The 13173-nt window shown below is 39.3% G+C and overlaps 2 protein-coding genes across 3 annotated transcripts in view; both read left to right on the top strand.

The window, feature by feature from the left end:
• Positions 1 to 3076, top strand: part of LOC148363994 (guanine nucleotide-binding protein G(i) subunit alpha-2) — a 93741-nt gene extending 90665 nt beyond the window's left edge. The window contains exon 10 of one of the 2 annotated variants that reach the window (XM_088338127.1): positions 1316 to 3076. The gene's annotated coding sequence lies outside the window, so the exon portion shown is untranslated. Of the gene's footprint in view, positions 1 to 1310 lie in introns of both variants that reach the window. The other variant, XM_088338126.1, reaches the window with a different exon arrangement.
• A 3993-nt stretch (positions 3077 to 7069) lies between these two features.
• Positions 7070 to 11332, top strand: LOC148363993 (PAK4-inhibitor inka2-like). Its single transcript, XM_088337146.1, has 3 exons — positions 7070 to 7138; positions 7236 to 7277; positions 10314 to 11332. Exons 2-3 carry the CDS (start codon positions 7275 to 7277, stop codon positions 11217 to 11219), a joined length of 909 nt encoding a protein of 302 aa, XP_088193272.1. The 5' UTR covers positions 7070 to 7138; positions 7236 to 7274; the 3' UTR covers positions 11220 to 11332.
• Positions 11333 to 13173: the final 1841 nt, after the last annotated feature.

Below are 13173 nucleotides of genomic sequence, written 5' to 3'. Positions count from 1 at the left end.
TTTTGAAAATTGTGTAAAATACAATATAATACCAGGTAAGGCTTCAGCTATTGTCTCACTTGTTTTCCAGCTAAGATGCCCATGCTACACTGCAGGCATTTGATTGCAAAAAAGAAATTCAGGCGATAATAAAAACCTTCTATTTCAGTGTGTTCCGATTTAGATTACTCAATGTGAGTAGCACTTGCAGTGATTATTTCAAATTGGGACAAAACTTCAGAGTGTTCAAGAACAGCATTCAATTGACTTTGGGTACATCTCGGTTTGGAACTTTAGCTAAAATTTACAAGAACGTTATGGGTTTAAAACCAATGTAGGAGATGAGGCACAGGCTAAACATTGGCCCAAACAGTCTTGACAGCCACTAGTGGCAGTGAAACTATCGTCACGATGACGAAGCTGCTTAAAAGTGCAAGATGGAAGTTGGGGGCTGAGCATAGACTCTCATTTGGTCTCATCAGGCCCTCATAACTCACTCTTCTGGTCCATGTCCAATTCAGTTTCAGAATGTACACACGAAAATGCCCGTTTGTCTCAGGATTTACACATTGTATTGTTGTTAGAGAGTAAGAAAGAGAAGGATGGGAGACAAAAAAACAGTCAAAAACTAATATATCTTTATATTTTGATTCAAAGAATGCAATCAGTTCTAAATTGACTACCAAATGATTGTTATAATGATGTAAAATATAGTTAAATGATTGATAGATAAAGCGTGTTACGGATCAAACAGACAAGGACCACAATTACGTCACGTTAAGAAAGTTTATATCATGATGGAGGAAATGGGACAGAGGGTCTTGCAGTGAAGAGAAATCTTGATGTGGAGATTTGGGACTATCTTTAAGGAAGATGGCTTGAAAGATGGAACGAAGAGGAAACCTGGCAACTAAACTGGTGCGGCAGGTCTTGGAGTAGGTAAAATACGACTCTGGAAGACCGGTGCAGAAGAGAAGGCAGAAGGGTCCAACAGGTCCAGGTTCAGAGTCGGAACCGCGGACAAACTGGTTCCGGGTGTAGGCTTTGCAGACGATCTGACAAACGTAGGCTTTAAGGCAGGGCTTTAGATACAGAGTTGGTGGTAAATGAGAACAGACAGAGCAGGGAGATGATTGGTGCTGGTTACCGATAAGATAGAGAGCTCATGACAAAGCGTCCAACGTTATTTTGGGGACAGGTCTCTTTTAAGCATTTGTCATTAACCATTCATTCTATTTTTTTTTCAGGTTCTTTTTGTGATGTTATATTTATTGCTACTTGATTGAAAAGAAAATATAAACTCTGGGTACTGAATTTGTGTTTTGTGGCAGGGCAGCAACAAGCATGAAGATCTGCGAGAAACCGGGACCTCCGTGTGACTGCTTCCGTTTTTCCAGATGAAAACCTCGACAAACGTAACACCTACAAGAGGAAAAACCTTGAAAGGACTTCAATAATATATGAACGGCAGCCATCTTCCCCTCAGAGTTACGTCGGTCCTGCGTTCTATGTCGCCACGACTCTTTATACTCTTACTTAGCGAATGTTGGATGCGAAATTTTAGCAGCACCGGTCGATTGAATCTTTGGAATGCATAGAAAATGCACAAAGGGTGGATCTCATCCATCATGATTTTGCGCTAGTTACAATTTCATTTGTATTCACTACTGACTTTTTTTTAAATGTTTCTTTTATATCACCTCGACTCATGTTACAATCTAACTGAAAACAGAGAATTGATTTCAGTTTTTTTTAGCCATTCCCAATCAAAGATTGCTCGACAGACAGTATTCCTCTCCTGCATGACATTCCATACATTTGCTTACGCCAGGGGTGTCAAACTCATTTTAACTCGGGGGGGGGGGGCACACGATAGATCAAACATTCTCTCGGGGGGCGGACGAGTAGATTAGAGAGAATGAATGAATGAATGAATGAAAACTTTATTCCGAACATTAAAATAACCTTATCTTCTCTGTTCCTTTATCTTTTTGGCTTTTTTACCTCACTGTGAATGTGTGAAACTGGAGTGTCATGCCCAATTTCGTTGTCACAATATGTTAACCCATTTTGTAACAATGACAATAAAGGTATATTCTATTCTATTCTAAAATAAAATAAAAACAGAACAAAAGCAATAGGTCAACAACAAAATAATGTTACATAATAGGTTCGAAAAGGGGTAGTAAGAAGCAGATGCTTATTTTCCCTACCCCTTCATCAGAGAAAGAAAAGGAGAGAGAAAGAAATAAGAGAAAGAGAGGGAGAGAAAAGAGAGAGGGTGGGACAAAGAAAGAGACAAAGGGAGAAAGAGAGAGCGAGAGAGAGGGAGAAAATGTGAGAGAAAAAAGAGGGGGGAAGAAAGAGAGAAAAAAAGAAGTCCAAAGAGAAAAAGAGAGAAAAGAGAAGGAGAGAAAGAGAGAAGGGGGAAGCAAGAGAGAGAGAGAAAAGAAAAAAAGGAAGAGAGTGCAAAAGAAGACTAAAAGACCGAGAGAGAAAGACAAAGAAAGAAAAAGAGAGATAGAGAGAGTGAAAGTGAGTGAGCTAGAGAGTGAGGGAAAAAGGTGGGAAAAGCGAGAGAGTAAGAGAGATATAAATTAATACAAGTACAGTGTTTATGAGAGGCACCTGGCTTTGGCAACACCAAATGGACATATTTCAACCTACACCTCATTTTTGTCTTGCGCTTTCCTCGGCGTTGTCTCGTGGGCCAGATTCAATGCCTTAGCGGGCCTGATTTGGCCCGCGGCCCGAGGGTTCGGCACCCCTGGCTTACGCCCACTAATGTCGGTCTCTAGTTTAATTCCACCTAACTCCAGAAGTTCAAAATGCCGTCTGTTGCTAAGCCGCCGTAGTACTTTCGTGTACTCTGTTTCGCCCTCCCCAGTCTGTAGTTTCTGACTTTTTGTCGGTGCCTCGATATTTCTTCCCGCGTCGCATCCTCATCTTTGTTCTTCGCCGTGTCGATTAGGGCTATTTCTACTCGGTGTCCAAGCACACAGTCTGAAGGACGGACGATGCAGTACTTGTTTGTTGGTATTTCGGTAAGAATCGAGTCACTTGCTGAATGTAAATAATAAAAGTATGGTCATGTGAACTGGTTTTCTGTCTTTTTTGTACAAAGAAATTCAAAATGATTAGGCCTAGTGATGGTTGATACCACGGTTTTTCCAGACTGCTACCATACTCAAATTTGGAGTAATAGATTCCAATACCGATTTAAATTTAAAAAAAAAACTAAATCTTCATACTGAAGGATTTTATACATTTGACTATAAAGGATTTTATACGATTAACTCATTATGTAATGAAGATTTTCACTGAGTAGGCTTCAGGTCAGGCTGTTCCAAATGCAGAATATTTTCTCTAGTTCTGTTGATAACAGAACGTTTCGAACAGTGTGTCTCACAGTGTGCGACTATTTCTCGCTTGCAAATTAGATTAAAAAAGCGGGCTGCTGTCAATTCGTGTGTAAGTAATTAGAAACCACAGGGAACGCTAAATGCCTTTTTTTCCCCATCCCGGTCAGTGTGCTGAGCAGTGTTCGTTCGATACCGAGATGTTATCGCTAGGTGGCGCCCTGTCCACATTTCCATTTTGTCTTTCCCCCTTTTCTTAATACTATATTGAACAAAATGCATATTATACACTTCCATACAAAAAAAATCACTGCATTGTTGTGTTAACGGCATAAAAGGACTGTACAAATATTTCAAAATACAATAAAATAAAAAACGAAAAAGAACAGAAATACCATGGGGGAAACAGATAACAGTTGCACGCTTCAATTTTTAATTCATCTCTGAACTTTGGGCCAAAAATATTGAGGACAAAGGTTAACATTTCAAAGCATGTAGCTAATTTAAAATACAATATATTTAGCGTTTTTAAATTACATTATTAGTTGATCACACTTTTGTTTTAATTGTTGATATTAAGTTATTGAATCAAGACAAAACCCGGTAGTGTTTACTAAAAAATGGTGTCTCCAAAATTGATACACACGTTTTCTATTTCAGGTTTAATTTTCGAGTAAAAATGGTGAACAGTGCTCTTAAGCTTGTGGCAACAAACGAAAATAATTCCAAAAGCATTCTGTAAATGTGAAAACAAAGTTAAAGTGCATCTGTGTGTGGAACTTTTCACACATCTGTCTTTATTTTCAGAATATTTTTACAGCATTTGTTTTTCTTTATACGAATGTAAGCTTAGTATCGGCCATTCATTCGTATTCCAAAATCAAATGAGAAACAGAGAACACTCTCGGTTTCTGCTGTTTTCTTCTTGGCTTTTGGAATGAATAGTAGACTCATATTGATGAAAGATTTCCCATACGAATAAAAAAATCGATTATGATAATTGGGATTACAGGATGTTCACTGATCCAGATATAAGAAGTAACGAACATTGTATCAATGACTCAAATTTGTCACGTCATATTCAGTATCCAATCGTCAAAATGGTGGCATACTTTATTTTTATACTTTCAAAAATAATGAGTTATATACACTTAATATAGAGTAAAGATCTCAAGGTTTTAAAGTTTTTACTTTAAAATGCTTCAGTTTATTTCCAAGATTTGGGTGGCTGTTGTATTTGTCACTAGAGGGCAGCAAAACATTTAGCTGATAAGACAAAAAAAAAAAGAAAAGCTAACAATATTCTCAGGAGTTCAATAAGCTTCAGACAATTTTTCCTGTTTGAGTTTTTTTTCCCACTATTACATTAAAATAAATACCTGGTATCAGTACGGTGTATCCCTAACTAGGACTATACATGTATTCTTTGATAGAGAGTAGAGATATTTGTAATATTTAATATTGAGTACAAATAATTGTAATATATCGTAATACAGGTTGAAAGAGCACTAATAGTGTAAAAGCTTACATTAGCTTAAAAAAAAAATAATCTCATCTCATTAGCCGTACCGCTTATCCTCATTAGGGTCGCGGGGGGGCCGGAGCCCATCCCAGCCATCTCCAGGCAGTAGGCAAGGGACACCCTGAACTGGTTGCCAGCCAATCACAGGGCACACAGAGACAGACAACTCATTCGCTCATTCACACCTAGGGACAATTTGGAACCCTACCTCCAGTATTTACCCTGGTAATGACATAGTAACAACATAGTAATAACAAGACACTTTGTTATCTATGAAATGAATATCAAACTGGGGGTCCTTTGCGCTAGTTAGTAACAAAAAGTACCTAAGTTTGTAAAAGGTTGGAGTCCCATGCCCTCTAGTGGCCGTTTAACAATCAAAAATTACAAATTATAAGATAACTGAGCTGCTATTATTTAAATGCATTAGAGAAACACCTCATATTGGGATTTCAAGGAACAGTATTATTTTTTTCTTTAGTGAAGAAGGATGCTAGACGAGTGCTACTAGTACCTGGAACTAAAATGTGTTATCTAACATCCCTAATATTTTTCGACAGTTCAAACATATAATGTATAAAAAAAGAAAGCGCTGCAAGATAGAAACAACGATGGCCCAAAAACACTGCTGTCAGTTTTTTTTCCCTTTTGCATACTTTTAAAGGATATTTTAAAGGGACAGTGTGTATTATTTAAGGCCTCCTGGGCGGTAAAACAAATAATTATTCATTAAAAAAATATTTGTATTATAAACAGAAATTTTATATGAGAGTTTATGATTTATCGCATTTTGAAAAATATTTGTAGTTAAAAAATAAAACAGAACAGCAAGCATTATTCTCAGTTGCTCAATGTGTTTCAGCAAAACTGACAATCTTTTTGCTTTTTGAGTTTGGTCTACTACTACACTCAAATAAATAGATAAGTGGGGTCATATTTGATTTGATTATTTATATAAGTGTGTTTAAAATATATATAAATAAATGAGAGATATATTCTATGCAGCATGCTGTTCATTTTCCCTTCAAATTTTTAAAGAATACTTAAAAACAAAATGCATCTACGGTTTTATACAAAAAAACAATGCAGTGTTGGGTTAAACTCAGAACTATACAATCCAAATCACAAGACAGTATGAATAAAAACATGACAGGGGAAAACGGGTAAATTACATGAATAGACTAAAATTTTTACAAATATTATTTGTTTTAATAGCTTTATGGATGTGGTAATGCTTTATTGGCAAGATTGATTGTTTACTTCTCATTTAAAGTCATGTTTTTTTTGTATAGCCCTTAACCACAAGAAGTCTCAAATGGCTGCAAAGACCACAGACAATTACAGACTAAGGTTTATCAATACATCATACCCTGATCTAAAACTTACATGACGCTCTCGAACCTACGGATTTCTTCTTGGCTCTTGGGATCACTACTAGACCAGCAGTTTAAGCGAAAAAGCTCACAATTCATCACTTTTTGTCAATTGCTTTAGGATGTTTCTCAGGTCAGACTTGAAATTTTGGATGTTACAATACATAGTATAGGTCGTGCATTAGCTATATAATATACTTGTCTTTTAAACCTAGAATTAAATTGTTCCACTGAAGTTGCAGATCAAATCTCAGAGGGCCGAGCATTCCACAGCACCAGGGGCCAAAAGGAGAATATTCTCAATTCTTCGGATTTCTTCTTGGCTCTTGGTTATATATATTAAAAAGTACCTATAAATTTGCACTTGTGAAAGTATACTTGAGCTAAAATGAATGCGATTGACAATAAAAGTTTCTTTTGCTTTGAATTTATACTTTTGGAAACCATATATTCCAACCACAATATCCTTCCAAGTAGTTTGAACCCATTGTCAATCTTATCAGGTATAAATTACAGATTCCAGACTGGAAATGTATTACCAAGGGGCAGTGCCAAAATGAATGTCTTTAGGGTCTTTAGTACAAAATGTAAATTTAAAATTAATATCTCTATTAAACCTTTTTAGGGTATGCACTTTGGAGGGATAAATCCTATGAATAATTTTAGACACATATAGTTGGGAATTATCACTCCATCTCTGGATACCAGCGGCTAGGGGCGGGCTTTGTTTCGGGCGCCGCCTAATTGGTCGGGAGTTTGGCTGCCTTGCGCTGATTGGCTGAAGCCAAGCACTTGGGGCTATAAAATTGCTGCCAGCTTTCATGCCGAGCACAAGAGTAAGAACTCAGCAAGCCACAGCATCTTTACAACATCAACACATGTGAGGACTTGTACTAATTTCCAAGGTTGGTAGCTTTTTTGGAATAAACTTAGATTTTTTTTCTTCATATTTCAAACATGTAATATCTTGTGCTCACCATATCTTTCTATTTTTCTGTGCAGGAACCATAAAAAGTTCAAACTTTTCTGCAGACACGAGCAATGGTAAGGTTATCTTTATCCTTTTTTGAATGCATTGGAACATCTTAAATCAGGGGTGGGAAAAGTACAGCCCGTGGGCCAGAAAAGGCTTTTTAATACGGCCGGACAAGCAATAAAATTGAAAAAATGAAAGGATAATACGTTTTGAATTTATTTGTTCTTTATTGTCACTGTTAAGAATGTAGAGAGCAATTTTTCTGGAACGAGATTAGATATAACACTCCAGGGTAAACACATATAAGAGACCTAAAAGAGAGAACAATAAAATGAACAAATGTCAGGCTATATAGGCAAACATTTTCAAATGGAGCGTTATGAGGACTGGCTATGATGTATTATTAGTGCATCTTAACAATAGTTTTTTTTCTCCATTTTTGTTTTTGTTTTATAACGCCGTGTCAGTTGTTCCTATTTTTAGTAACTTTGATACCGGAATTATTAATATTCAAAATTTCTAATTCATAATTCAACTGTTGACATTAAATAATGGCCTTAACTAATCACATACCTGGTTAGCGATAATGGCCTTACTGTAATATTATTTTCCATCCATCCCTCCATCCATTATCTGCACCGCTTATCCTCAGTAGGGTCACGGGGGTGCTGGAGCCCATCCCAGTTATCTTTGGGCAGTGGGCAGGTGACACCCCAAACTGGATGCCAGCCAGTCACAGGGCACACAGAGACAGACAATTCGCTCGCTCATTCACACCTCTGGATAATTTGGACCAGGCCAAAGAACCTGACATGCATGTTTTTGGGATGTGGGAGGAAACCCACGCAAAGACGGGGAGAACATGCAAACTCCACACAGGAGGTTTGATCTCATGACCTCAGAACTGTGCCGCACACGCGCTAACCACTGCGTCGCCGTGCTGCCCTCAGATATTATTTTGAAATCCAAATTTTTTTCGTTAATGTTTCCCACAAATTCATCGGATGTTGTTGAGGCCAGGGCGGTACAGTAGTTAGCGCGTCCGCGGCACAATTCTGAGGTCATGGGATCGAATCTCCCTGTGCAGAGTTTGCATGTTCTCCCTGTGTTAACATGGGTTTCCTCCAAGCACTCCGGTTCCCTCCCACATTCCAAAAACATGCATGTCAGATTAATTGGCAGGTCCAAAATGTCCCTAGGTGTGAATAGGCGAGCAAATTGTCTCTCCCTCTATGCCCTGCGATTGGCTGGCAACCAGTTCAGGGTGTCCCCTGCCCACTGCCCGAAGATGGATGGGATGGGCTCCAGCACCCTAGCGACCTGACTGAGGATAAGCGGTGCAGATAATGGATTGTTGAGGCCATTATCACATGAGAAATCTGTAAACAATAAGGCCACAAATGCAGGGAAAACATGTTTAAATGATTTATTCACTAATTAGTGATCGTTTCAACAAACTCACTTTGAGATATCAATGCTAATTAATTGGTGATTTCGAAAAATAAGACTAATCAAGTGCAACTATAGTTTTTAAATTGTTGATTTTTGGTCCTTTTTCTAGAAAACCAATTATCGCCAGTAATACAATTATCACATGAGGTTAAAGATTTATTGTATTTATTTTTTGATCAAGATTTTTATCAAAATGTATGCAAAAAAATCTTCATTTTGAGTTTTTCACTACGAATGCTTAATTTTGGTGTTCAAAAAGCAACATTATGAATAATAATAAAACGGCGTAAACAATTTTCACTATGCTGTTGTCAAAGACAAAAGACAACTCTCGCTCTAATGATGTTTTACTTTGCTATAATTTTAAGTGTTTCAAAGCTTTTTTTGATTTCATTGTTTATAATAGACAAATAAATGAAATATATGATCATAGATGAAAATGAGAAAAATGGATAGGTCAAGAGTAAGCAACAAGTGGCTCTGGAGCCTCATGCGGGTCTTTGGCACTCCCTACTGGCTCCCTGGTGCTGTTTCTAAACTGTTTGCTAATGGAAAATGAACCCCTGGCCCAGCCCCTCTGACTATTTTCTTAACGTAATGTGACCCGCCACTGAAAAGATTTTCCTTAAATGGTCATTGTGTCACCCCCCAAACCACATGAATTTTGAGTGCGGGTCCACATATGGACAAATCAATTGTGGCTTGTTTGAAGGCAGCCGAGAAGAACTTTGTGCCACCTTACTGAGCACTCAGAGGGGAGGCGGAGGAGGAGGGTGGCTAGGCAGGGGTCCCAAATGGTCCCAAACTCACAGCTGTGATAACATCATGTCAGATGGAGTTTCTGAATGAGATATCCTCAAAAACTGCGACATTATTTCATCGTTTTACACTGCAGTACATTCAGAAAAAGTAAAAATCCGTTTTTGATTCATGTTAGAAAGGTAAAAGTTCTTTTTTATTAGTGTATTTGTGTGACGACAGCTGTTTTGTAACCTTTTTTGTAAATAATGAAAAAATATTTTAATGACAGCTGCATCACTACATGACATACCAAAATAATAAACCTTGTGCTAAATACATTAACAATCAGTTATGCCTGACTCTGTTACACAACAATTTCTCAGTCATATCTGCTCCTGTAAATGGTTAATGAGCAACCTGGTATTTAGTTGACCCCAAAAACTGCAATGTATAAAATTAACAAAAGTGAACTTAAAACTGTTATATTTCTAAAATTAGATACTGCTACCTGACATGTACTGGCACTATCAATCAACCAAGTTATGAACCCCAAACACATTTAAGATTTTTATTATTTATTTAACTGTTCAAATGTTCATGCAACGCCGAGGTACTGCCATGATACACAAAGTGTGCTATGCCAACTTTGCAAGTTGTCATTTTATGAGGCGTATCCGGGCAAAAATGCTCCCAAACTATAGATGTTTTGGAACCTGTACTTGATTTCTTTGTTACTGCTTGAGACAGAGATGCTATTGAACATGAGCAACTCTCATCAGAGATTATATTCATGTAAGATGCCTCACTCTGTTGGGAAAAAGTGTTATTGAATTTTGTCCACATTGTCAAGTCATCGTTGCAGCTCTAGTCCAACCTTCCAACTGATCCAGTTTGTCTGTTTGGTGTTCCAGCTGTGTCTAGGAGATTCCAGTGTGCAGGATGTTATGCGCTCGCCACAGGACCGGAAGAGGACAGGAAGGCCGAGGCCGCTCAGTGAGCCGTGCGACCGCTCTTTCGCCGTGACCCGGTTCTGGAGGCAGAGAGCCCAGCAGGAGCGACTCAACAACCAGCGTGTGTCACAAGCCAGCGAGGCCAGCACCTACGACTCGGCTTGCTGTCTGGCCAACCCCTTGGAGGAGGAAGAAGATGAAGAATCCAATGAGCGTTTGGGTCAAGGTTCCCCCAACAGCGACAAGAGTGTGGACTTCGACTCTGGGTACTCTGAGGCATCCTGGCACGATGAAGGGGTTGTTTTGAGGAGGACCAGAAATGTGCGGGTGTCCTCTTCTGCTTGCCTCCGGACCAACATGGGACCTTCGGGTCGGATCAGACCCAAGTCTACCTCAGACGCATGTTTAGAACGCTGGACTTCCTTTGAGGCGAGCAACCCAAACGACTGGACAACGGCCTTGCTAAGCCGAACTAGGAACAGACAGCCTCTGGTTTTGGGAGACAACAGCTTTGCGGACTTAATCAAGAACTGGATGGACTTGCCGGAGTGTCCGGAATCTGTAAAACTCAAGCCGAGTGGCGGGCGGCGTCTTGCCAAGGACATACTCATCAATATGAAGCGAAAACTGGCCGGGGTGTCCAAAAGTGTGGAGATGAGGCAGAAACCGACAGAGTCTCGTCAAGGCGCTGCCGGTGACGCCCCTAAACGGTTGTCCTGTCCTGTGGGACTCCAGACCCTAAGACCTTTCTTCCACCAGTCTCACACAGGCCTGCATGCGCTGGACTCTGACTTTCATCAATTCACCGCTCTGATGAAGACGGGCAGTCGGCAGCCCATAATATGCAACAACATTAGTTACATCTAACGTACAAATGGATTTTTCTCCAGATCATCAACCAAAATACAACCTCAAATTATTCACCCTCATTCTTTGAATTGTATAACACATGCAATAAAAACACTTTTTATCCAAAACAACTTTAGTCTCCAAGTTAATGACATTGACATGAATTTAGAACACTTGCAGCTATCGTCCTTTCTTTGTACATTTTTCGGCTTCTAAGGTAGTATCAATCGTCCTATTCTTTAGCCTTTCATGTTGTCAAGACCAGAACAGAGAAAGGACCCAATTGCGTTGCGTTTCTCACGAGTTTTATTGGTTGAAAGAGAAAGGGTTGCGCCCACGGTGGTTGCTAGACGCGGGAAGCAACGCGCAAGTGGATCTTCCGTGACGAGCGATGGCGTTGTCAGGAAGGGAAATACGTGTCAGTAGCCGGCACAGGAGAGCAAAAACGTGGTCTGAGTCGGAAGCGAGTTGTAAGCCAGGAGAGTAGATGTGGTCGGGACAAAAAAATGTCGAAAGCCGAGATGGGGAAGTAGACTTGGTCAGGATCAAAGAACAGGTCAAAGACAGACAGGAGCAAAAACAGGTGGGAGTCAGGGTCGAAAAAGGCTTGCCTAGTGTTAACTGAGGTTTGCAGACGGACTGACAAAAGGGACAGATAGGAGTGGTTTTAAATAGGGACAGAGAGTCAATCAGAGTCTGAGGCAGTTGGTGCCAAAGGAGCAGGCACAAGGTTTGCACATTGGTAATCATGACACATGTAGGCATTTACACTTGTTTAAAAATAAATTGAATAAAATCACAGCTGTCTTTATCAAAAAATGTCATAGGTTATAAAGAACTCCTTTTTTTCCCAAATACAGCCCATGAGGCTTTATAACCCCAAGGTATATTTAAAGAATATTACTATTATTCCTAGACAATGGTATAAAAGCAGTACTGACTAAAGTCTTGTCCCCAGTCTCCCTTTTGTGTTTCTTCCTCCAATAAGAGATACGTTTTTCTTAAAATATTTATGGGTACTCGGGGCCAACAATTAAAAAAAACTAGCAATAGTTTTCTGATTTTTTAATCATAATAAATTTATTTTATCACACATCTGAGGAAGCCGCCTTTGAACCTTTGGAAGCTAAATGAGCTCCCGTAGCCTTTATAAGGGTGGACTTCAAATCTTCACATCCTAAACACATGCACTCCATCTATCAACTCTTTGTGTTTGTGGATGTCGTATGCATTTTGTCTCTCAGCAGCCTGCAGGAACTAACGTACCTTAAATCTGTGATTTCCGTGTTGAGGGGCGGACGGGGAGGCCAACAGGAAGTGACCTTGGGCAGTCTTCCAGCAGTTCCCAAAGAAGAATCGCTATCCTCCCTCCCCCCATACCTCCCTCAACCCCTACACACAAGTCCTACCCTCACATTGACTGCTACAATACGCACATTTTATGAGTATTTGGCCCCCCTTTAAACCGGCAACCAATAGCCATTGTTTGAAGAGATCCGTCTGTTAGAGTTTGAATCACTAGTAACTGGAAAAAGTTGAATTTATCTATTTAGTTAAACATTTAACTCAGAGTTGACTTGGAGTTAAAGCTCTAACTTTTGATTGCTCGGATACAGTATGTATCCGGTACATGTTGGTAATAGAGCGGGGGAGAGTAAGATGAGTTTTATATACTTTCTTCATGCATTTTTCTTACCGGTTGCTACTACAATTGTACTGCACGGTTATTCCCTTTCCATTAACCCAGTGATCCTTAACCCTGTTGTACCTACCGAACCCCACCCGTTTCATATGTGCCTTCACAGAAGCTTCCTTTAGTGTAAAATTAAAGGTTTATTTATTTATTTGTGACACCCTTAATCACAAGGAGCCTCAAAAGGCTGCACAGACCACAGACTATTACAGACTATTTTACACAATCCCCTGATCCAAAACCTTCATGAGGGAAAGGAAAAACTCAAAAACCTCAGTA

This window comes from Urocampus carinirostris, chromosome 6 (assembly GCF_059441175.1).
Source record: "Urocampus carinirostris isolate Australia breed hairy pipefish chromosome 6, RoL_Ucar_1.0, whole genome shotgun sequence".
Lineage (NCBI taxonomy): Eukaryota > Metazoa > Chordata > Actinopteri > Syngnathiformes > Syngnathidae > Urocampus > Urocampus carinirostris.
The sequence above is the reverse complement of the archived record's forward strand: the minus strand, read 5'-3'. Positions and strand labels throughout refer to the sequence as shown.